The sequence below is a fragment of the Scleropages formosus genome, chromosome 19 (genome assembly GCF_900964775.1).
Source record: "Scleropages formosus chromosome 19, fSclFor1.1, whole genome shotgun sequence".
Lineage (NCBI taxonomy): Eukaryota > Metazoa > Chordata > Actinopteri > Osteoglossiformes > Osteoglossidae > Scleropages > Scleropages formosus.
Genome location: NC_041824.1, coordinates 1,178,616 through 1,204,222, shown reverse-complemented (window position 1 = coordinate 1,204,222; position 25,607 = coordinate 1,178,616). Strand labels below are relative to the sequence as shown.

The window sequence follows — 25,607 nt, the reverse complement described above, 5'->3', positions numbered from 1 at the left end:
CGTTTCTTCTGACCTTCGGCCATATGTCTTGGACACTCGGGTGAAGAGAGGGGCTGAGCTGTCAACTGATCACCACCTGGTGGTGAGTTGGATTCGATGGCGGGGGAAAAAGCTGGACAGACCTGGCAGGCCGAAACACATAGTGAGGGTCTGTTGGGAACGTTTGGCGGAGGCCCCTGTCAGAGAGGTCTTCAACTCCCACCTCCGACAGAGCTTCAACCAGGTCCCGAGGGAGACAGGGGACATTAAGTCTGAATGGACTATGTTCCACGCCTCCATTGTCGGGGCGGCGGTTCGGAGCTGTGGCCATAAAGTCTCCGGCGCCTGTCGCGGTGGTAATCCCCGAACACGGTGGTGGACACCGGAGATAAGGGATGCCGTCAAGCTGAAGAAGAAGTTCTATCGGGCCTGGCTGGCTCATGGGACACCTGAAGCAGCTGACGGGTACCAACGGGCCAGGCGGAACGAGGCTCTGGCAGTCGTCGCGGCAAAAACTCGGGCTTGGGAGGAGTTCGGTGAGGCCATGGAGGAAGACTTTCGGTCGGCCTCAAAGAGATTCTGGCAAACCGTCCGGCGACTCAGAAGGGGGAAGTGGTGTTCCACAAACACTGTTTACAGTGGAAATGGTGCGCTGCTGACCTCAGCTGAGGATGTCCTCGGGCGGTGGAAGGAGTACTTTGAGGATTTCCTCAATCCCTCCGACACGCCTCCCGTAGAGGAAGCTGAGGGTGGGGACTTGGAGGGGGACTCGTCCATTACCCTGGCTGAAGTTGCTGAGGCAGTCAAAAAACTCCTCGGTGGCAAGGCTCCGGGGGTGGATGAGATCCGCCCCAAGTTTCTCAAGTCTCTGGATGTTGTGGGGCTGTCTTGGCTGACACGCCTCTGCAGCATTGCGTGGAGCTCGGGAACGGTGCCTCTGGACTGGCAGACCGGGGTGCTGGTCCCTCTTTTTAAGAAGGGGGACCGGAGATTGTGTTCCAACTACAGGGGGATCACACTCCTTAGCCTCCCTGGGAAAGCCTATGCCAGGGTACTGGAAAGGAGAATCCGACTGATAGTCGAACCTCGGATTCAGGAGGAGCAATGCGGTTTTCGCCCTGTCCGTGGAACACTGGACCAGCTCTATACCCTCACTAGGGTGCTGGAGGGTTCGTGAGAGTTTGCTCAAGCAGTCCATATGTGTTTTGTGGACCTGGAGAAGGCATTCGACCGTGTCCCTCGTGGCATCCTGTGGGAGGTACTTCGGGATTATGGGGTTCGGGGCTCGCTGCTACGGGCTGTTCGTTCCCTGTATGACCGGAGCAGGAGCTTGGTTCGCATTGCCGGCAGTAAGTCAGACCTGTTCCCGGTGCATGTTGGACTCCGCCAGGGCTGCCCTTTGTCACCGATTCTGTTCATTATCTTCATGGACAGAACTTCTAGGCGCAGCCATGGAATGGAGGGTGTCTGTTTTGGTAGCCGCAGGATCTCGTCTCTGCTTTTTGCGGACGATGTGGTCCTGTTGGCTTCATCAAGTCAAGACTTGCAGCGTGCACTGGGGAGGTTTGCAGCCGAGTGCGAAGCGGCGGGGATGAGAATCAGCACCTCCAAATCCGAGGCCATGGTTCTCAGTCGGAAAAAGGTGGATTGCCCCCTCCGGGTTAGGGGGGAGTTGCTCCCTTAAGTGGAGGAGTTTAAGTATCTCGGGGTCTTGTTCACGAGTGAGGGAAAAACGGAGCAGCAGGTTGACAGATGGATCGGTGCGGCGTCCGCAGTAATGCGGTCATTGTACCGGTCTGTTGTGGTGAAGAGGGAGCTGAGTCGTAAGACGAAGCTCTCAATTTACCGGTCGATCTACGTTCCGACCCTCACCTATGGTCATGAACTCTGGATCATGACCAAAAGAATGAGATCGCGGATACAAGCGGCAGAAATGAGTTTCCTCCGCAGGGTGGCTGGGCGCACCCTTAGGGATAGGGTGAGGAGCTCAGTCACCCAGGAGAAGCTCGGAGTAGAGCCGCTGCTCCTCCGCATCGAGATGAGCCAGTTGAGGTGGCTCAGGCATCTGTTCCGGATGCCTCCTGGACGCCTCCCTGGGGAGGTGCTCTGGGCTTGTCCCACTGGGAGGAGGCCTCGGGGCAGACCCAGGACACGTTGGAGAGACTATGTCTCCCGGCTGGCCTGGGAACGCCTTGGGGTTTCCCCAGGGGAACTGGAGAAGGTGTGCGGGGAGAGGGAAGTCTGGAGGACTCTGCTTGGACTGCTGCCCCCACAACCTGGCCCCGGATAGCGGAGGAAGATGGAATGAATGAATGGAACGTCTCTAAGTCTCTCTTGCTGCTGCTGTAATGAACACAGTATTTTCGGTCACTTCGGAGGAAAGTATCTGACATATGGATGCATGTAAATATGTAAAAGTAATGTTTCAGATTGCAAACCCAGTGACAGATCCCCCCCCACCTCCATCCCTAGGTGTCCTACTAACAGCAGCAAACCTATGCAGCTGTTTATAATATTACTAGTGGCTAGAAGTGAATAAACTGAGGCACTCGTCCCCAGGTACAGGTGTGTTCACGTTGTTCACTGTGGGTGGGGGGGGGGTATGAGCATTTTCACATCGTGTCCACTGAGGAGACAATTCTCGACAAATCAACAGAAGATGAGCGACTGATAACAGGAGCACTGAGCTTTTACACTAAAAGGAGAGATTGTGGAAGTACATAAAAAAAATAAATGTGGGTTTGATCATTTTTTAAAAACAATTTGTTTCATAACAGAAAAGCCCTCATGCAGTAACTCGGTGTACAGTAATGTACACCGGTTTATACCGTGGTATGTGAGCAACAGACTGTACTCTACAATCACGTCTCTGCACCCGAATCTCTCCTGCTGAAGTGATGCTTTGGAGAGACGTGTCCAACGAGCGAATACATGTAAAACGGTGTAAATGTAGATACATTACTTGAGACATGTTTTCCCCTCACACAAAACTGTACACATCTTCACTTAGAAATTACAGTCTCTCGTTAGTTTAGGGGTTAAAAAGTGAAACGTAAACCTGCACTGACATCTAGTGGAGGCAGAAATGGCCCTTTTCACCTTTACGACTCGAGCTGAAGATGACGATGAAGATGACAATGAAGATGCAGATGAGCACGGCCTTGTCTCCCTGTGACATTTACTGCGTTTACAATGTTTACTACATTTACGGCTGGGCTGTACAAGAGCAAACATGCTGAGCCTGAGATGCACGAACAGGGCCTTGACCCGACATTCATATTTGTTGAAAGATACCGAGATGTTAAACCCTTCCCTGCATCCAGAGCAACACATCCAGCTCGTTGACAGAAGGGACGCTGCCCCACTGCGTCCCGGGGACACGTCAGCGGCGCTTTAAAGGCAACGCTGCTCCAGGTACTCACGCACCTGGGAGGAACCGCAGCTCCCCAACGACACGGCCCGTTAGCCGTCGCAAGAGCGGAGCCTCTTCGCCCCCCAGGCCCTGTGCGCTGCGCCCTTTCCAGCAACTCCCCTCATTCACTACATCGACACACAGATATCCGTTGCACCGACCGCAGCGTTTAACCGCATTTTCTCCTTTTGAGACGGAAAAGCAGATTAGGAGGAGGGCGACGAAGAGGTCAAACGCAGAGGAAGAACAAGGTGGTGTTGAAGAGACAGGTTCACAGCTAAACACACACAGGCACTTTTTTCCACGTTTTATTGACGCTCCTTGTAAAATTAAATCACATTTTTCCAAACAATCAATAATTAACTGAAATAAGAAAACCTGATTGCAACAGATATCATTGACGCACAAAGTCTTAGTCAAGAGAAAATCGATAGATTTTTTTGGTCGTCAAATATCGTTCTTGCACATCTTCGCCACAATTTAGTCTTTTTTTGTTTGTGCTGCTCTTGTAGTTGGAAAAAACTGCTTTGAAAAATGTGGAAAAGCGTCATCGAACCGTTCGGTCCCATTTCTGTCACCAACTGAGAGATGGACCCAGAAGGTCCTGACCGAGCACAACCATTCGGAAACATCGATTAAGAAACGGATACGTGCCCATCGATAGACACATCTCGCTCCGCTGGAAACAGTGCAGCGTCACTGGGTGCAGCGACTTCCTTTGGGCATCAGGAACGGGAGCTCATAACCCGATATCTGGATCCCAGAGAGTCGGAGCTCCAGCCGCACAGTCACTCGCTGCATGTCTTGCTGTGGCGGAGAGACGGGAGGTCAGAAACGGTTGCAGATCTCCCCTTGAGAACGTTCAAAGCGCCGGACGCCCCCACTGCGCTCACGTTGCCACCCACACATGCCGGAGAGGCGCACTCATCCCCTCCTGCGAACGCACAGCTCCATCTTGCCGACATTCTTCCGAGACTCCCAGGGTCCACCCAGGTTTCGGAGCAGGTGCTCGGCCGCTGCGTCCTGCCAGCGGAGCGCGTGGGGGGCGCCGCCGCCGCGGTCGGGCTCTCCTCTGTGGAGACGGATACGGCACGTCCCTTCGCCGCAGTGACGGCAGAGCCCTGGCGAAGGCGCCCCTGCGCCACTCTGAGGATCGGATCATCGGCTCTGCGCACTTTGCCTGAGGTGCGGCTGCTGGACACCTTTGCCGGCAGAGAGCGGTGTTTCGTGTGCCACTCGGTGTCCGCAGCCCCCCCGTTCACGCCGCCAGCGCTGCAGCCGCTGTCCAGGGGGGCTTCGTCAGCAGCGGCAGGATTCCACGTCGTACGGTAGAGGGGGCTCTGCAGGGCCACGGCGTGCAGGGGGCTCGGGTAGCGATACACCTCCCCGCTCAGAGCCGACACGAGGTCCGACCGGTACCGGAGCTCCAGGACCACATGAGGCTGCAGCATCGGGGAGACGTCTCGCCATCGCGATTCGGGGCAGAGGTCAGCGACGGAAAGGAAGCCGCTGGTTGGGATGACCTCCAGCTCGGGGCCGACGGCCGCCGTGCCGCCGAGGAGTGGAAGGAGTCGGCAGTGAAGCCGGGGGCTCCGGCTGGCGAGGGAAGCGCAGGACTTGGAGAGAGAGAAAGCTTCGCCCTCCTTCTTACGCTCTACATCGTTCTCACAAAGGCCAGAGCTGGACCAGGACCTGGAGTTCTCCGGTACCAGGTCCGCGATGCTCCAGCAACTGCGGCTGCGCAGAACCAGCAGGTTCTCAGTGGACCGGCTGTAGGCCTCGGGCCGCCTGGGCCCCCAGGAGAAGCAAAGGGCATCGCGGGAAAGGCTGCCAGCAGGCGTCACGTCCTCAGCACCTGGGAAGGAACGAGCCGCCGACTCCATTTCGCCTGTGGCGGGGGGGACCCCCCGATCGTCTAAAGCGGCTTCCACCATCCTGGCGTGTTTCCATCGGAGCACCTCCAGCTCCATGAGCCCAGCCAGGGCGGCACGGAACCGTTCCTCCACGCGTCTCCTTTCCGTCTGCGACCAAAGGGAAGAGTGCGTGTCGTCGTTCTTCCCGGTCATCTCGCCGTCTTCTCGTCCCGCGTCCGTTGAAGCAAGGTAAAGCGAGGTAAAAGAAACGGCGTAGGGCATGAGGTTGCCTGTCCTTCCAGAATGCAACAGAGAGCAGAGGCTCCTATATATTACCTGGTACACCCCCGGGGCTGCAGTTCATTACTTCCAGTAAGGTCATTTTCTGATAAGGGTCCCAATGACCTTTGACCTCTTCACTGACCCTTTGTCCAAAGGCACACGATCAAGCAAGAGCGAACTGATAACGGCTTCAGTTACACGAGAGGAAACTGCTTTGCCGACGTGTCACCAATGACCCATTTTGTACTTTATCATCCATCACACTGCGAAACACACATTTCATCAAACTCACATTGTTTTGAAACCCAAAGCGACTGTGTTACTGAATGTATTTAGAGCTGCTTTTATCTACAGGGACCTGTTCTGTGTACATTTACTCATTCAGCTAGCACTTTTTTTTTTTTTTTTTTTTTTAAACAATGATTTACCTCAACTTGTGCAGCTGGGTAATGCTTACCGGAGCATTTGAAGAGAGTCTCCTGCTCCAGTGTAACACAGGACTCAGCGCCGCTCCTTCGACTCCAGAGGAAGCAGCTCGAACCGGTGGACGAGCCGCCGCTCCCGGACGCAGCGAAGCAACAGAATCGCCCACTCGAGGGTACAAGAGCAGGACTTGTGCGGCGCTTCGCGGAGAAAAAGCCGCAAGGAGCCATCGGGATGACACTTGTACGCGTTTTGGTGGAGCTCCAAAGGAGACGTGTCGAGCGCCCCCGGGCAACACGGTCGCAGACAGACACGGTGCACTCGAGTCCGTCACCACCGTGTGGCGCTCGGGAGCACATCGCACGTCACACACAGTTTAAACCCGTTACAGGGTACACCTTGGACGGGACGAGTGTGTGACGGGGCAGCTGCAGCCACGCACAGACACGCTTCACTTGGGCCTCTTTCAAGGAGTTTACTCACTTTACCTGGTTTGCCGACCTTTGCAGGACTTCATACCTTTGATGCTGATGTGTCGTGTGTGTAGAAAAGGAGCAGTAAAACAACAACGCAGCAAGCGGAAGAGGAGGCTTTGAAACACCAGCGCAGTAACTTGTCACTCGAGAAGCGTGCACCAGGAGGAAGTGGACATTGCCTCCACGGTGAAGGGGCTCCACTGTGGTGCCGACGCCTTTACAAAGCGACACTGTCACTCAATCAGCAAAACGGCAGCAGAGAAGAGACTTCCTGCCAAAGTTAATGATTTTCAGATTGAGGAGTTGCAGGAAAATCACTAACTTCAGGAAACAGTCGGTACAAGTTCACCCAGAAAACCCAAGAGGCTACAGGAACCCAAGGCCTGTATTTTGCCTCCATCGACCTGCGGATTCGTCACATTTCGGGTAAACAAACAGAAATGAAACACTTGTGGAAACTGCAAACATAACAGAGTCATGGTATGAGGCTCTGCTGCTTCCTGTTCCTGTCTGCAGAAAGAGATCATCCATTGGGACAATTCTGCGCGCGCACACACACACACACACACACACACACGGTCAGTCCCAAGTGCCCTCAGCCCATAGACTACGTACACGTGTGACTGCCTTGTGATAGAGTGGCTTCCCATCAGATGTGTACCCTACCTGACACCCTATCCTTGAGGGATAGGCTCCGGCCCACCTGAACCCTTCAAGAGACAAGCGACTAATGAACACGGACAGATGAAGCAGATTCATTGGATACAATTTACCTTCACGCAACTCAATCGATACCGAGATACACATCTCCATCAGTCGTGGAGGGATGTGTAAAAAGTGGAAAAGCAAATGACAAAAATACCACAGTACAGCCATTCCGGCCCAGTCATAGCAAACCCTTGTTTGAGGAATGTCTAAGAGTGAGAAAATTAAATGTTTTCCTTAAATTGGTCACAGCTGCTGCCTTTGGACCCAAAGGTCACAGGTTCCAATCCCGCTCCAATTAACAAGGTACTTACCCTAAATTGCTCCAGTAAAATTACCCAGCTTTATAAACAGGGTAAATTTAAAGTACCTGAACATTGCAAGTTGCTTTGCAGAGAAGTGTCAGATAAATCAGTAAGACTCCTTCACTTAAAGAACATTAACAATTATGTGGAGTTGAGCTTGTTAACCAGCATCTTAAAAGTGCAATGAAATGTAGTGTTGAGGACAAATCACAAGGAGACACTACAGTAAACCTACAGCGTCCTCGTACGCAGACTGGACTGCAGTCCAGTCCACCACCACCCCGTTTGCTCCAGTGACATTTGAACGGTGAGACTCGTATTGTCATCATCATCAATTCACTGCTGGGGCACAAGCGCAACAAGAAGCAGGCACGTTGAAAACGCCCGACTGACAACATTAATACTGCGACAGGAACGTCCTTACTGCCCTCGCATGTCCAGCACCAGGTGTGCGTCTGCACCAGGATGCTTTGCCCACCTTCCAGGGGACTCTTCCTGAGCAGGAAGAGCTGCTCTCAAGGACAGTTTCACCAACAACAAAACGTGTGTAAAAGGAGCTGCGAGAAATTAGGACCGAGCAACATTTTTGTACAATATCTGGGCCGTCGCTCAGCGCAGACACTGTCAGTCCATCCTCTTTAAAACGTCAACTCATACCAAAGCTTCGTTACCATGACGAGAGAGACTTTTACCATGATGCTGCCAAACAAAATAGGAAGCAACAAGAGAAAAACAGTTCGTCTTCACTAATGCTAGTCAATCAACTCACAAGGAGGGTGGAGGTCGACTCAAAACACATGGTTTCCTTTCAAGATGTACTTCAGATTTCAGGTCTGAAATCTGAACTTGAACCCAGGCAAGCAGAACCGTGTGAACATGGACGGCTCCAGTTACAGAAGCGTTCAAGTTGTCATCGGAACCCCCCGGGTAGAACGAGGCGCCACGTGAACACGTTCAACAACATCTACACAGCATCAGGCATTAAGTCTTTATTTCCATGTTTTAAATTCTGTGATATAGAGCAAAAACTTGACCTTCACTTGTTTCAGAGGACAACTCTGAAACCGACTTCTGCGACTCGCGATGCTGACTGACAGCTAAAGGTCAAACGCGGCAACCAGGTCACAGAGGGCTTTACGATTTGGACTAATGTGTGAAAAAGACAGACCCTCTACGTACCTCACACTCCACCTGTTCACCGTAAGCATTTGGCAAAGGAGGGCTGTGCACCTCAGGAGGGTAACCGCACTGGGTGACCGAACACCACACTCAACATGGTGTCACTAGAACAAAGACAGGAAAACGCAAACACACACCTCAACCGCAGCTGCTGGATGGAATCTGTCAGAAACAGGACACCGAAACACCAACCCCAGAAAGATGTTCACTCGGAAAGTCAGTTCTTATGAAATTACGCCCATAAAACGGACAAAGAGACCAAGAGGCACATACTAGGGAAAGATGAGAGAAAGGCCACAACCAATCAATATTCAAAAACAGGTGTACCACAGAGAGATTCACTCATTTTTTAATATCAATGCATGTTAAATACAATAAAAGAAATGATCAACTGGAAATATGAGTTTTTTTTTTTTTTTTTTTTTTACACTTTTATTTGTTTTTGCTATCTCCAGTCTGGTGACAAAAGGCCTCGAGTGGGGGAACCAAAAAAAAGTTTCAACTGTTAACACCCCCTTCCTCCTGCCAGTTGGGTCCCTCCAAAGCACGTCATTAAGGCGTCAGCTGAACATTCGGAAGAGCCTCCCTAGTCGAGATGCGTGCAGGCTTTGACGCTTATTAAGTTTGCCAGGGACAGCTGCGGGACATGCTGTCAGCTACAGAGGTAATTGATCGTTGGCCATTCAAGCCATTCGTGGCTTTCTTATTAAAAAAAGAAAAAAAAAGAAAAAAAAAAAAAGACTGGCATTTGAGAGGAGAAAAAAAAAAAAAAAATCACTGAAGTTTGTTTTGCTTTTAAGTGGGAAATGTTTTGGTAAACTACCCAAAGTACCAACTCCTGGTATCCCAGCTTTCCAAGAGGGTCGTGTGGGATTGAGGAATACTGGGTGTGGAAACCCTACTGGTACGGTAGACACCCACAAGGCTGGGAACAGTGCATCTACCTCCAAAGACAGGAATACAAATAAAAAGTTCAGTGTCAGTTTAAACATTCCCCTCCCCATTAGTCCAATAACTCAAATGCATCCCTCCCCCAACCACCACCTAGAAAGGCATAAATGCTCAAACAAACCATCTAAGTGATAGAAAAAAGTAATTGTACAAAATTGGATCCCATTAACTTTAACATTGAGGAATGTAGGTGGCAGGACTGACATCTTGAAGAAAAAATTAAAAAGGAATGCAGTCATAGCTTTAAAACTCAAAACCTCAGTGATTAGGCAGAATGCCAATCGGCCTAAGAGATAAGGTATAAGAAGTCCGGTACGGTTTTGGAGGAGGGGAAAAATAAAACCAAAAAAAAAAAAAAAAAAAAAAAAAACAGAAACAACTTGAGGTTGTTTGTGAAGGCCATAGCTTTGGTGATAATTAGAACCAAAATGTAAGATTTGTGGTATAAGGTCTCAGCCCGAACAGCCAGTCTCTTCTCTTCCTATTTGCTCGTCATGGCCTTGATTGCAACTGCACACTCCTCCCCCATGGCCGAGAGCACGGAGACCTGTACGGCAGGCAGACACACACAGACGGGAATGGGTTAAGGGATAAAACATGGGTGTGGCCGCTTGAAGTGGGAGCAAGAGGCCTGAAGGTGAGTGAACGACAGGAAGTCACGTCACCTCATATTCATCACTGCAGCAAAAAAAATGGGCAACTGCACATGCTAACAGTAATGAAGGATGAACTATCAAAATGGGGGGGGGGAGAAAGAGACACCACACAAAACCAACAAGTCCGGGGAAGTTCGTACTCACCAGTATCTCCTCTCCAGCTTCATACTTGGCCTCGATCTCCTTCCCCAGATCACCCTCGGGAATCCGCAGGTCCTCACGGACATCACCGTTGTCCATCAGCAGGGAAAGGAACCCATCAGTGATGCCAATTAGCTGCAGGGAGGATGAGAAAACCACATGTTGCCCCAAAGTCTCAGTTCAGATCAATTCGTATCATTGGGTCTGTGACGCGTCATTTAGTTCAGTGTGTCAAAGTCCAGCATGGTTCTGTTCCTTTTTGTCTTCAAAGGAATTATATTTGTACACATCACCAAATACACCACACAGCTCTAATATTTCTCCCTAAACTCTTCAAGTATCCATCATGGGACCCATCGGAATACGTTCTGCACCCAGAGTCAAGGCGGCCGACCCGAGGACAGAAAGGGGACCAAGGCTAACGGTGCCTACTGATGGTTCACTGCCACCAGGACACAGAGCGCTGGTGATGCTGCTGCTCTCGGACCTCTTCAGGTATCAGAAAAACATGTAGATGGAATGAGAATTACTGAAATGGTTTTAACTAAATCAGAGTGGACATGTTAAGTGGCACTCTCCAGAAAGCCCTGTCAGAGTTAGTGGTGCGCTGAGCCCTGTGCAGTTAAACATGAAATACGCAGCAAGTCAGACAACGTGTTCTTCTAAAGAAAGATAGTAACCGCCTGTCTGGAAGTTGTACAAATATCTGTTCAGGTCCCCTGCATGGCGTCATCTTCATTGTCGCAGTGCTACATATTTAGTAGGTTTTCGCTTCGTGAGCGGAGCCTCCAGGAGCCAAAGGCAACTCCATGCTGCAAAATGACCACTTACTGAATACGTCTGAGACACAAGTAGAAACTGTTTTCCATGTGGGGAGGCAATCAAGGGCATCTCAGCAATTCCCTTACCCTCTCTGACAAACAGGATGTACATTTAACGTACAGCTATCGGCACTGTGCAAAAAGCATCAGCTGGACACATTTCAGAAGGTCACCAATGGAGCAGCACTGACACAGGCTTCCTCAACGAAAGTAAGGCAACTTGCACACCAGCTGAAATCAGTAAGGTGAAGCTTTACAGAAAAACAAAGGTTTGCGCCGCTGTTTCCCTGCAAGCTCACTGACATTTGCCTTGTGGCCTTACAATTTACTCTTCCATTTAGCTTCACTTCTCCAAACTGACCTGCAATGTGAGGTTCGTGCAAATAAAATACTCAACACAATTTATTCATTTACAGACTGCAATGCTTCTACTCTATCACCTTCCTTAAGAGCAATGCAGCAGAAGACAGGATTTGAACCTAAGTCCTCCTAAGCACCCATGGTACCTGTTGCCCGTGCGTATGACAAACACAGTGTGGAAATGAATGGTGCCAGTCACCTGGAAGTCACATCTTTTGATGTTGGGGACATCCATGTTGTGGGTTGAGGGACAGATATCCTCATACTTCTTGCCAGTGAAAATGTCAATGCCAACCAGGTGAACCTGTGGGGAGATATTCCACAAATTCATAATCATTTTAGCAAACAGACCTGTACTGACACCTCAAATAATGAAAAAAAGCTGGTAACATCTCCACCCCCCCCCCAAGAACTTTCATTTTGTGTGAACAGAGCATTTATTGTCCTGTACTCCTGTTCTGTGTGGCACCATGGTCTCCAGAGAAATGACATTTCCTTCCACTGTGCACAAGCTATATAGAAGAATGATAAACTTGAACAGAACCCCTTTGCGCAGAACAAGACGCTGTACACGTCGCAGCCTCCCTCACCTGAGCGCCTCAGAACGAATGCCGTATAACAAGTTTCTTTTACACCATCTTATTTGTATAAAGTGTTAAAGTATGAACATTGTCTACCACAAACAACCTCCCAAGCATTAGAAAAAAGTAGAGCTTCTGCTCCGGCCACCAGGAGGAACACCCCAGTCCCAAAAGTGCAGCTGGAGCACAACTCTCAGCTGCGCTCCGACAGTCCCAGTCCGGTCCCGAACCCACGCGACGGGTACCTTGGCGTGGCCGTGCTTGCCGGTCTTGGAGGTGGACATCTCGACAATCTTGCAGGGGCGCCCCTTCAGGACCACGTAGCCATTTTTACGCAGCGCGCTGCACTGCATGGGGAAGGTGGCAGAGGCCCCGGCATCGCCGCTGGTGAAATCAATATCTGGGTCTGCCATGGTGGGGGGTCCGATCTAAAGGGAGCTGCAAGGCATCGCCAGAGTCGGTGCGTTAGTGCGCCAAAGACCAGACAAAGGTTTAAATGGTTTTACACCCCGCCCACCCCACAAAACGGAGGCCCTGAAAGACCGGCCCACGTGCCGCCGCGACACCTTCCCGCCCCACAGGAAGCCGACAGGAGGGGCCGCGTCACCTTTCGTCCAGCTACTTCGTTCCTCCGCTTTACCGAAGAGTGAAACTTAAGGGCTTCAAAGTCTGCATCTTAGCAACCACCCAGTATCTTTAAAATGTCCGGTGGCATTTTTCGCTAAAGAAATAAATAAAATAAAGTCTGCAGCGAAAGACGGGCAACTACCAATTATGTTTACGGCTGGGATAAAGTAAAAGTATGGAGGGCCCCCCATCGCATGGCCGCGAGGACCGGACCGGACCGGACCGGGCACATTTCCGAGCGACGCGCCGCCGCTCCCCCCCCCTCCTCCTCCTCACGCCACCCCACGCCCTGTCCACGTGTCCCTGTTTGGCTCGCACCCCGTGCGGGAAGCGGAAGCGACCGCGAACCTGCAGCATCATGGTACTCGAGGGCTCCCGGCAGGCCGCGCGGAGCGGCCAGGCGGCGACGGAGGAGCACGAGGTGCTGGAGAAGTTGGTGGCGAAGTGGGACGAGACACAAGTACGGCCCGCGCGCACTCCCACGAGACGCGCCTGCCCGGCCCTGGGCCGAAAAGCGAACGAACACAAAGGGTTATACTTATAGGCCAGAGAACCAAACGGGCCACTGGGCCGCGAGCGAGCAAGCAAGCGAGCGCGCGCCCGAGCGGCGAGTCACTTTCCGAGGCGCTTTGAAAACGCACGCGCTCGCTCGCGCGCACGCACGCACGCACGCACCAGTCCGCCTCAAAATGCGTGACAACTTTTTTTTTTTTTTTGCCGAAATGTCCCACCCCGCAGACACTGACTGAGCGACAATTCCCCGCCGGCGGTCGAGCGATCTAAGCTGCCGGGTCCCCGTCGGCGTCGCTCGGCCGAGCGGAGCTTCCCGGACCGTCGCGTGCCTCGTGTTTCGTTCGTGTGTCGTGTCGCAGCGCTCCCTCCCAGCAGCTCGCGCTTCGGAAGCTGGGGGCCAAAAGCCCGCGTGCGCCGCGCACTCACCGCTTCTTCTCTGACGAGGTTTCACCGAAAAAGCTGACACCACACAAGCTCGCGCGCTAATACAAACACTACAAAGTTTTTATTGGCGAGTTTGGGCGAACGAAGCGGCCCGTGCGTGGGCTCAGTTCGGGCAGTCGCGCGGGAGGCCTCACGCCGAGCGGACCGTAAGCAAAGGAATTAAAAACACGAACCCACACCCTACCGCCTCGCTGTCGCACAGTCAGCACAACTTTTTTTTATATACTCTTCGTCTCGATTCCACGGTCCTCGAACGCAAGAAAATGCGACTCCGTGACAGCAGCTCGCGCATAAAATGACTGAAAACTTAATTATTTTCTCCTGCAGAGAGAAGCACGCGCCATGCGCACCCTTACCTTCCAACAAAAAAAGAACGCGACTGCGCAGGCGCGCGCAATTTTACTGCGGCAATCTGGAAGGAGGCGGGGCTCCGCGCCATTTCCCAGACATCACTGCCGTTTCGGGGTCAGGAGCCTTTTCCGTTTCCGGTGCGATGCGGGAGGCGAACGCGGCAATGAACTCAGAAAGCCGAGCAACAGTTGGACTCCTTGTGTCTTGAGTCCCAGACGACTTACCCTGTTTACCTGGTATTAGTTACAGGAAACTGGAGCTCAGACCCCATCATGTGCCGAACCATGAGATTTGAGAGATTGGAGTTCCGCACTGGGGTGTTTCGAGCGAAAGACTGCGGCGCTGCTGCCGCCTCTTCATTTCCACTACTACTAGGTTAGGCTAGCCTAGCTAACCCTAACCCTAATAATTATACCACACACACACACACACACACACACGCTTCTGGCAGTTTGCGTGATTTCAGCATCAGGTGTGACGGAAGGAATATTTTTCGTGCATCAGCTCTAGGTACTATGTCCATGCACCGTCACAACAATTATGAATGAATGAATTCTCGGTACGTTTCAGTTAAAATTTTATCCGTGACAGCCACGAACTGAGGACACAACAGTAACGGTAACGATCATGTCATTCCGGAGTCATTTCTAGGGGGGGGGGGGAAGCACACGTGACGAGTTCTGCTCCTGTGGGTCACACCTTCAGAACCTTGGACCATCAGAACTGCTCTGTTCCTTTTCTACACGGTACACGCACTTACTCGTTGCTGTGGTCTATTTCAAAAGCAGCTTTCCTCGCGGCACATCATATAGGTACGGCGGTTACGTGTTTACTATGGTAACATATGTCCCAGCTGTAGCAGCAGCAGAGCCTGGTAGTGCGGAACATGTGCTGTCGCTCACTCTGCTCTCTTTAATAAGCGACAAAGCAAAAGACCACAGAGACAAATTCTACAGGATGCCACTAGTGGCATTTGTTTATTTGCGTGTTTATTAATCTATGTCATTAAAAAACAGGACAAGTCTAATGCACATTGTTTGAGAACACATTTGTGACAGTAGTTGGGAAGTGAAAACGGAGCAGACTGGCAGGAAGGACGCTGGCTACTGTTTAAACCCCCCTCTCCCCAGCCTGCACACACACAAATCTTGTCACACTCTCTCTCTCTCACTCACTCTCACACACACACTCACTCTCACACACACACACACACACACACACACACGAGTAGAAAATAACTCAATTTCTCTGCCAGATCAAGCAATATGTTCACTAGAGAATGACACATGATCATGAATGTATGCATTTAAAAAAGAAAAATCTAAATTAGCAGTACATTTTATTGCTAAACTGTTTTAGGTTTTGAGTCACTAGTAGTGTCTCCACCTTCCCCATAATATCCTAATTAATCATTTAATCTTTCGTCAAATATAAATATTTGTATTGTGCAAACCTTACAAGACACCCAGGAGAAAAAAAGCCCATAAAACTTACAACCCCCCCCCCTTTCAAAAAAAAAAAAGCAGGTAACAGAAGGCTTACTTTAAAAGTTTGGCATAGGAAATGGATTCAATCACAAAGCACAAACTTTAGACATCTTGACATTCTTATGCCTATTTCACCATATATCCTGGAAAGTGAAAAGACAGAATCCCTTTGTAAATGAATCAATAACCTTGATCAAAACTAGTTGGACTGCAATCAAATTATTTAAATTACAAACTGGTAAATTATGGGAGTTAGACTCAACATCAACCACTATTGAAAGACAAACAGCCTCAGGAGATGTCATTAAATCCAGGCATTATCCTCAAAAAGCAAATTTTTGCAGCACAAAGAGATTCGCATTGCCTCTCATCGTTTGCCAATGCAGAAAAAGCTCATATGGATAATTAGGCATCTTTTACTCTATGCCCATCTATAAATTCAGTGATGCCAATGCTGCAATAGTCTCGGAAAGATATGTTTTCTGTCAATGTCTCCAAATACATTGTTAATGCAAGGAATTTCCTTCTTAATTTTCATCACTTGGTTAAATGTTACATCTCAGTGAAATGTGTACTGTAGGGAATTGCACCGTAATGAAATAAAAAAAAAAAAAATCAAACTGAAGTTAATGTGTCAGTTTTAACCTCCATTACCCAATGCTACTGATTTTGCAAGTAAACACCAAAACTACAACGAAATGTAGATGGGTAAAGAAATAATGTCACCACAGCTGGACAATTAATTACATTTAGCTGATCTTTACAAAATATCTCTGAAGTTTAAAACATAACTCCTGAACATTCTGTCCTGTTGGCAACTGTGCTGTGGTCATCTAAAATTTCATAATGAAAACTGTAAAACACGGTGAGGAAAGTTGTCTTTGTGCTCAAAACAAAGCTACACTGCCACGGCATCAGTGGAATGTTATGAATATGTTCATATTGACATAGTGGGTGAAAGTACAGTTAACACGCTTCACATATAAAACTCGCTGCACTCATTTCATGATCTGATGTTCTTATAACATTCTAATAAAACTCAAAGAAAAACATGTTCAAAAACTAAATTCCCCCTGAAATTAACAGTGAAAATACTTGAGTTTCAAAATAAAAATTTGACTAATAAGATATTTACATAGCAATTTCATCATTGGTATCATCCCTAGCTAAAGTAATTTTTTTCAGTAGTGGCTTAAGAACAAGGATCAAAACCTAAATCAGCAGACTTTCCACGATCAATGAAAATTCACAAACGAACTAGTCATCAGTTCATGAATGTCAAATCTGTCAGCAACTTGCAGTTTCAGTTCAAGTCTTGATCCATACTCATTCACATGTTAATCGCTTGCTTTTGAAATTATGCATCAAAATGCAGTTACATAAAAATATAAACAAAACATACATTACAAGTGAAATTATTGCCACTTCCGTATAAGCAGTTGTGAGAACACACTGCAGAATGTATTTTAAAATGTACGCAATAGTACAGTATATTTTACTATGCATGCATACAATTGCATACATCAAAGTTACTTTAGCTGATGGACTGTACTATATGCAATGCATTTCCAAACATCAAAACATATTCTGTTAGGGATTTAAACTTTTCTGTAATAAATCATTTTTTCAGAAGCACTCATGTTGCCATCTGCTCTTTCTCCCTGCAAACTGACCTAAATGTTTTTCTACAGCATGTACAACACTCTGTGAACACAGGATCAGTAAAGTGATATATGGACATGTAAACATAAAAAAAAATGACTCCGTAAACAAACGAGGTAGGTTAATAACAGGAAGCGCAACACAGATTTTTAAGATGCATTTCTTACGTTTTGATTTACAGTACAGGCTAATAAAACCCCACAAGCTGCCCATGCTAGCAGCTGTTTTCAAATCACAAAGGAGTGGTCACGGTTTCCATGTATTGTCGTGCTGAGATGGAGAAAACACACACTCACAGTCCCAAAGAAAACAAATCACGAGGGGTAAGACAAGGAGAACAGGGACAACTGCAAGTGTCAGTTGGGACCCCCACCTGAGCACTGACTCAAAAGGGAGGAACATTTCCATCTTCAGTCTATAGATTATCTGCAACTCAGTCACGCTGGTGTAACACGATGCAAAAAAAAAAAAAAAAAAAAAAAAAAAAAAAAAAAACAAATCCCACCCTTCCAGTCCCCCAAGAAAACCGGATCGATGCAGAGTGATGAAAAGGTACTGGTTTCACAACTGCTGCGGGGGGAGTCGTTCAGTACTTGCTGCATATCCTCATGAAAACACAATGTTTTACTGCATGATCACTGAAAGGGGATTTGCAGAGAGGCTGAACAAATAAACCCAGAAGGTAATACGCAGTTACACGGGAGAAGGGTTATTATTATAATAATAATAATAATTAAAAAAAAAAAAAAAAAAAAAAAAAAAAAAAACCACACACACACACAGACATCTATACAAGCAGGTTTTACAAACTATGTATGTAAAGTCCCACAGTCTACTGGCTTTGCAGTTACCACATTGTGCACATGACCACAATCACCGTTTGCGGTGCTGCAGACACCTCCTTCTCTACTCAGCGGGTGACAAGGCATGATGTGCGGATTGTTTCACACAGCAATATGAAAAAAGACAGTATGAACAACTAGCAAGATGTCAAATAAAGACAGAAAAATAACTCTAAAGTGAGAGAAGTAGAGGCCTCCTACGTGAGAGGCCATATAAAGTCCAGGTCCACAGCTGACCTGAATGGCTACTGCTGGCTGGACCCTAGGAGGAGGCAGTGAGAAGAGGAAAGAGCAGGACAGGTACTGGACTGGGGGAGTGATCATATTTATCACCATACTCCACTCAAGGCTGTTTTTTGTCTACGTGCATGGCAGGAATATACCACCATGGCAGCAAGATGCCAGACAGGGGCGCTGTGGTAGGGTTATGTTTTGCTCCTTCCCTTCCCCAGCTCATTTAGGCTGCTGTGAACCAAGGTCTGTTCCTTGATGTCCTCCAGTCCTGTTGCCCTTGCTGTGATTCAGTTTTATTCATGTTTCTCACAGTCAGTGTTGACATGAACCGTACACGCTAATGTATGCAGAGAGCGCAGACTCCGCGCAAGCAGGACTGCGGGGTGAGTTACCAGTTCATCATTGAGTTTCTGTTCAAGGTCATGAAGAAGACTTGACTGCTGCCTCCTGATCGAACTGAGGCAAAGAAGACCTGCAGGGACACAGCATTGTGGGAAGGTCAGTGACATTTACAGTTTTCTCCAACTTGAGAGGGACCTTTTGCTGTAGCTTTAAGCAGGGTAGTCTGGATCTTCATATTGAGAACACGCAAGTTATGAATTTTTGGAAATAAAAATAAATGTGGAAAAATTTTTCTAATTATATTTTATTCAATTGCCTGCAGTAAAAAGTTGGTCTGTTGCCAAGAGAACATCATCTGTGTTTCCTCATCCTGATAATAGAATTAGATTCTAAACAGAGCACAAGTATGGTGCTTACATCATTCAACCTTCTTCCTGTGTTTAGAATTGGTGTTTGGTGATACAAATACCAAAATGACAAATGCTGCAAATATTTATGGAATACATGACAGCATTGACATTAAATATAGTAATTAGATTACATTTTTCTATACAAATTAAATACAAATTATATTTTATTTATATATTAATATTAACTGTCAATCTTTTTTTTTCCCCATTAACCATTTGTCCTTGTCACAGTGGTCCAGAGCCTATCCCAGACACATTGTGGACTAGGCTAAGAGGGCTATACCCTGGACAGGGCACCAGTCTATTGCAGAGAAGCTATAGATGCACACACTATGGGCAATTTAGCATCGCCAATTCACAGGAAAAGCATCTCTTTGGACTGTGAGAGGAAACCCGAGCACCCAGAGATAACCCACAGACACAGTGAGAACATGCAAACTCCACACAGACTGAGCAGAATTTGAACCTATACCAGAATAGCCCAGGCTCTGTGAGGTGGCGCTATCCACGGCCACCCAATAACATTATTTAGTTACTTTAAATTTTAATGTCTCAAAGTTAATAAAATAATTAAAAGTCTTGCAGCATTGTTTTTCCCATTATAGCTATATCCAAGACTTCTACCAAACCTACCCAGTGAATACATCAATGTATGTCTCTATTATGGTGGTTTCACAGATTGTATAGATGAAAAAGAAAACAAAGCGGCCATATACTGATAAATGTTGTTTCAAGCTAATGAGACATGACACAAGTCCTATGACAGACTGGCATCACATCCATTCCATTTCCTGCCTCATGTCCTGGTTCTAGGAAGGAGGAACACAGCATGCCTGCATAGGACGAGGGCTTGGTGAACATGAAATAAAAAAGAGCACATTTTAAATTATAGTTTTAAAGGATTTTGCAGAACCTGACCAATGAAAGAACATAGAGATGTCAGTATTACTAAGCTTTTATTGATGTTGATGTAATGGTTGGATTTTAAGTTGCTCAACTAAAAGTGACAGTTAATATAATTTCAGCGTTCTGCCTTGAACAGTTGATTCTCATATTTTTTTCGCAGGTACACAGTAGGGGTAGAGGGCCCAGTACCTTGTCGTTCCTCTCAGACAGGAACTTTAGTCGCTGAGCTCGCTTGTGCATGAAAACTCCGTCGAGGTGTCCCGTCTCCACGGAACGGATCTCAATGGCCTTCTCTCCCCAGCCCATGATCTGGCTGGAGTGGATGTAGGCTGTGGGAGACAAGCCAGGGGGAGGGGAGGGTGGAAGAGTGCTGAGTTTTTGTATGTGAGGGGCACACACACGCACACGGGCGAACACGCACATTCGGCAGTCCCCTTCCCTCGACGACGTTGGACGTCCTGCAGAGCACCCGAGGCCCAGCCTGGCCCAGACAGCCGAGTACCAGGAGGCAATTATTGCAGCAGTTTCTACACGTCCAGCGGCACCCCCACCCAGGCCAGACCCGCAGCACCCACTTGGGCCGGACTCGCAAGGTGGGTCGAGCTGGAGTTGGAGGGTTTCCAATCCTTTCCCATTGGGTCTTTAGAAGGGAGAGGAACAGCAATGAAGACTTCCTTCAAATATCACTACTATCACTGCGAGTGGTTTATTTATTTAAAAAAAAAAAAACCTTCAAGTGATAAGGGTATCCTGAGCAGAAAGAGCCATGTCTCAGTGTGGTGTTTTGCACTAAGCAGCCAGCATGTAGCGGGAGTGTGCGCTCAGTTTCTCAAGATGCAGAGACAGTAACACGGCAGAGGTTGATGTACTGGTATTTTAGGTTTGTTTTCCACCTGTAGATCTCCTTGGGAGAGCATTACAGGGGCTGATCTGACCATCTGCTGACCTCACTGCACCCTAGCAGGTTGCGACAAACAAAAGTGAGTGGCTGAAAGTGACATTTCACCAAGACAGGAACACAAACAAACTTCTTGGAGAAAATAAAAGTACAGCAAAATAAGACAACGTCATAATGCAAACATACCACAAAAACACACAGAAACAAAGAACATTTTGAACAAACAAAAAGTTCAACCCACCATTTATATTGAAATAATGAGAAACAATCATGAAACCAACTGCATTTCCTGAAGGCTAGTGTGGAATTCTGTGCTTCTCTAGAAAGTCTTTGTCACACATCTAGTCTTTATTCCCACTGCTTAATGGGCTCATCTCCCAACAGCATGAAAATGAGCAAATCCAGGAAGTAGCTCTGCAACTAAAGCAGTGTGCCACTGTGGGATGAGAGGTGTGTGAATATGAAGACTTTGGGTGAACAGACAGCAGGACCTCAGCTGCCAAGTGACAGGAATGAACCAATGACCAAAAAAAAAAAAAAAAAAAAAAAAAAAAAAACCTCTGCACCAAAGCAAGCCTTTCAGCTATGACCACTAATGAATCCAATCGTCATTGACCTCACCTCCGGTTAAGGTTGGCAAGTTTAATTTATCTGAATATTTATCCACTTGAAGTCTGCACTAGGAGCTCAGATATACTGTCACATAGCTTCTGCTATGGCAGACAAACACAAGACCGATGAAGACAGACACAAAAGTTGACAGGACAACTACACAGGTATCTGTGGAACAAATGATGATTTTGATAAAAAAAAGCAGAACAAACACAAAATCAAAGCGATTTAGTAAACATATTCCTCTCTGCTGCAACCTGGTGGGGTCTGGGGGAGTAAGGTACATCAGAGATGTTGGGGTCTTGGTGGTGGAGTTATGGTTGAAGAGGTGGGGGTGTGAGATTTGTCCAACCAATGTCAGCTCTGACCAAATGACCAGGCATGGGTAGTTCCATGGATGCTTTTGTGTGTGAACGTGTGCATCATGTGTGAGCGCGTGCACACGTCTGTGTGAGGTCATGAAAGCAGGCATGTGAAGCGGCACTGGTGCGAAGGAGGGAGATGAACACGTGACACTTCGGGGTGTGTTCGTTTACCTACCCCGGAGGGTGGGTGGGGGGGCTGAGACGTCTGCAGGAAAAGGGAGAGAGAGGATCGCCGCATCAGGACCTACCAACAGAGGAGGGCATCTCTCCCCACTGCAGCACCACGTCTTTCGTGATTCTGCCGTACGTGTTCACATAGACCCCCTCATCTTCATAACACAGAAGCATCTCCATGCCGTCCGTCTTGGGGAGCACCACAATGGCGTGTGGGGTGATACTGCTCTGAATCTGGTGGGGAGGCAACATTAGCAGGTGAGCCTCAGGGAGAACTGCAGCGGACAACAGTCATCACCAGGTGGTGCCCACCCTCCTTCCCTTTCTCTTCACCTTGTCTTCGTTTGCCGGTCGTATCGTCCCAGTGAGAAACTGCTGCAACAATATCATCTCCCAGCTTTTGTACTGCGGCCCAAAGCGGACTCCGTCCCTGCAGGTCCACAGTACAGGAAACCCGTGCTCTTTGGGAGCTTTGTTTAATTTTGTTTTTGTTTTGTTTTTTTTCCCCTTTTTCCTTCAAATGTTTAGGTTGGTGAAAGGTTGACTGGGGGAAAAAAAAAAAATCTAGGCGACACGTGTCCCCAATGTTCTTTGTCACCAAAGAGTTGAACCTTCAAAAACTGCCTTTTTGTATATTTAACCCCTCTAACGTAGGTACCCCTGTTGGGAGCAATGTGGCCGCACTGTCCATCGCCGAGGGAACAGTTACCTTCACATGACTGCTTCAATACAAAGACAGGACCATATCACGGTAGACAGACGTGCGCTCTCTCACTTACATGGGACGGGATGTAGATATCATAGGGATTCCCAGAATCCACATCAATCACGTGAAACCCGACACTGGACCCATAGATAACCTTTAACCTTTGACCTTCTTCCACGGTCAAGTCCACCAGCAGAGGCTTATGTTGGAGATCTGTGAAAGACTTGAAAGAACAAACAGATATAATGAGCAACTCAAGCCTTTACATCGCAAGCCACACCCATAACACGTAGCATGAAGTCTCTAGCAACAGGAGAGGACCAAATTCCATTAAGTATTAGGCAGGCAGTCATCTTGTGGATTTTCCAGATGGACTCATTCATATTTTTATTTATTACAGCTATATCCAATTTTTTTTTCCCCCACCTTTCCCCCAGGAAACAGGTTATGTGTTATACTTTATTTGGTAGCAAAATGGAAAGTGACCAAATGCTGCCAAACGTGTTTATCTGATGAATCCGTCGCTTCCTGACAGCAAGTTAAATTCATTTAGGATTTTAAGGTGAAACAATTTAACATGTTCAGCTTTCTCCTTACTTTACTGTTTTTTTTTTTTCCCCCTCCTCCTGCACCTGAAGTGCAGAAGTACATTGTGAAATAATGGCATTGTCTCACATGTAAAGCAAAACAACACAGTGAACAGGTGATGTTGAACATTGTGCAGCTTCCCCCTCCCCACTCATTTTAAAGTAGAATTTAATGCTGCTTCGTGTTAATATAAGATAAAACAAACAAAAACAATCTGGTGTTTCCCAGAGTTCCTTGTCTCACACCACGTACTTCCACAACAGGAAGAGACCCTGGATGGTATGAGTTGTTGAGAATCTAATATATATTAAAATCTTAGAACTTTTTTGATTGATTATAGCCTTATCATATCTTTAATAGAAAATAAAATGAGGGATTAAGCTGTATTATTGATTGTGGCGTAGGGGATGGACTAATGAACAGTTCTGAGTTACAAATAGACCCCCGCTCCCAACTGTGTTTGCAGGTATAAATAAGTACGTGTACTTTCCTGATGGTAAAGTTTAACCATACATCAAAATAAAAACCACCAAGTGTAATCTAAATGAAATAAATACTGTGATGCACATTCTCAAAAATTAAAATAAAATGTTGAAATCCTCAAGTAGCTATATTTAAGTAATTTTAAATAGTATTTTCACAGAAAGTTTGTCTCTCACCTTGAAAGCCATGAATTTATGGTACGGTTTTGGAGCCCACGCATAAATCTCCACAGAGTTCTTCAAGGCAATCACCAAGAACTTGATCCTCTCATATTTCACTGGAAACCAGCAGAGAGCACAATTTTTTCAGAGATCGCAAACAATGTGTTACAATTTCTGATTAGATAGGCAACCACTAATGTTGAGTGATCCATCATATTACATGTGTAAAAACACCAGTAGCCGAGTAATATCACTGGTAAAATAAGTTAATTTGAAATACATCAGCTCTATTCCTCTGGCTAACCTACCGACTTTGTAGTGCACACAGCCCTCCAGCTCCCCCACAGTGACCCAGCCCTGACGTTTTTCCACTTCCGGGTCATTGTGCAGTATTCTGTTCCGAAGCCAAGAGAGGTAGTACACCCTCAGCTTGTTCTTCTTGCCTGCAAGAGAAGTAATATATATGAAAACACCACTACAATGAGATTGGGGGGGGGGGGCGGAAAGAGTGACAAGGCCAGGTTTCCCTTTTAAATTCTATCGATTCATTTTCCTAGTTTAAAGTACAGCAAGTGGACAAATTAATAACAGCAGCACATAAAAAAGGAGCTTAATTTTGAAGTAACTAAATCACTATTAAAAAGCAAAGGTGAGCCATATTAGGTCCACTGGTGATTAGTAGTATGTGTCAGTTATAAAAGAGGTCTGACTATCAGCACTTCAGTATGCGACCTTTTAAAGCACAGTCCACCAGTTAACAGTTATGAAGATGCAAACAGTTGGTGGCTGAATTGCAGATGGTCACAAAAACTGTAAAAACCATTTATTCTGTAGGGAGGGTGCTGTTCTAAAATGACGACAGCATACAGCAAACATAGATAAACTGCATTGGCTCAGTGTTCACAAGTCGAGACCTGCTGACAAAGATGGATGGGCACTTCACAGGATAGTTGCCAAATGCCACAAAAGTATGGCCTCAAAAATTACCACTGCGTCAAATCAGCATCTGTGTGACCCAGTTTCAGCAAAAGCTTCACAAAGCTGGAATTTATGGCTGTGCTGCCATTCAGAAACAGCTTTCGGATAGTTTTATGCAGCATCTTGTATGATGTACATTGATTCATATGGTGGAAAGAAAAAGTGTAATTAAGAATCACACATATGCATGTATTTCTGCTAATGTAATGAACACATTGTATTTTTTATGAGGTGTACATCGCTTTGGAGAAAGTGAGTCTTAATGAATAAATGTAAAAAACCTGGTGGAAGGAAAAAACTTGGATCCAGGAACAATGGACAAAGAAATGGAAAAAGTAACAGGGTCTGACATGTTATCTTTTACTATTTCCTACATTCAGACAGGGTTACATTTGGAAATAGCCAAAGCATACCTTAGTCCCACAATGTCTGTTATCAACTGCTTAACATGGTGAGGAAGCCATACTGGTACTGGCAGCAATCTAACGAGTCATTAGGTTCAATGATTGCTCTGCATGGCTGCATAACAGCCAATGAATATGAGCCATTTTACCAAACCAGATGTGCCCTATGGTGCAAACCTTCCCTCATGATGTTCCCATATTCCAGGATGATAATGCCCCAGGCTGTGCACACCAGGATGAAGTCAAATACCTCCCATGGCTTCCCCAATTACCATACAGTATATAAACATTACTGA

At 47.2% G+C, this 25,607-nt stretch overlaps 2 protein-coding genes across 8 annotated transcripts in view; both read right to left on the bottom strand.

Moving 5' to 3' along the window:
• Positions 1-9,028: 9,028 nt before the first annotated feature.
• On the bottom strand, positions 9,029-14,086 carry LOC108927767 (eukaryotic translation initiation factor 5A-1-like). Of its 2 annotated transcripts, none has more exons than XM_018741302.2 (5): positions 14,065-14,086; positions 12,370-12,562; positions 11,743-11,847; positions 10,366-10,497; positions 9,029-10,112 (listed from the first exon to the last, which is right to left on the bottom strand). In XM_018741302.2, exons 2-5 carry the CDS (start codon positions 12,535-12,537, stop codon positions 10,047-10,049), a joined length of 471 nt encoding a protein of 156 aa, XP_018596818.1. In that variant the 5' UTR covers positions 12,538-12,562; positions 14,065-14,086; the 3' UTR covers positions 9,029-10,046. The 2 variants fall into 2 exon arrangements, with proteins under 2 accessions (XP_018596818.1, XP_018596817.1); XM_018741301.2 differs by lacking the exon at positions 14,065-14,086 and adding an exon at positions 13,893-14,058.
• A 39-nt stretch (positions 14,087-14,125) lies between these two features.
• Positions 14,126-25,607, bottom strand: part of LOC108927730 (traf2 and NCK-interacting protein kinase-like) — a 51,630-nt gene continuing 40,148 nt past the window's right edge. For 5 of the 6 annotated variants that reach the window (XM_018741201.2, XM_018741202.2, XM_018741200.2 and 2 more), the window contains 6 exons: positions 24,238-24,372; positions 23,945-24,045; positions 22,771-22,920; positions 22,066-22,225; positions 20,132-20,271; positions 19,391-19,885 (listed from right to left, as the gene is read on the bottom strand). In XM_018741201.2, coding sequence (XP_018596717.1) covers positions 19,772-19,885; positions 20,132-20,271; positions 22,066-22,225; positions 22,771-22,920; positions 23,945-24,045; positions 24,238-24,372 — 800 coding nt within the window. In that variant the 3' untranslated portion in view covers positions 19,391-19,771. Of the gene's footprint in view, positions 18,757-19,390; positions 19,886-20,131; positions 20,272-22,065; positions 22,226-22,770; positions 22,921-23,944; positions 24,046-24,237; positions 24,373-25,607 lie in introns of those variants that run through there. The other variant, XM_018741205.2, reaches the window with a different exon arrangement.

Bases quoted from the DNA above. Each gene is read 5' to 3' on its own strand.
- LOC108927767 (XM_018741302.2), bottom strand. From the start codon at position 12,537: ATGGCAGACCCAGATATTGATTTCACCAGCGGCGATGCCGGGGCCTCT. The intron at 11,848-12,369 runs GTACCCGTCGCG...ATCTCCCCACAG, and splicing joins GCAAGCACGGCCACGCCAAG to GTTCACCTGGTTGGCATTGA. The intron at 10,113-10,365 runs GTGAGTACGAAC...CCTGCCGTACAG, and splicing joins AAGCTGGAGAGGAGATACTG to GTCTCCGTGCTCTCGGCCAT.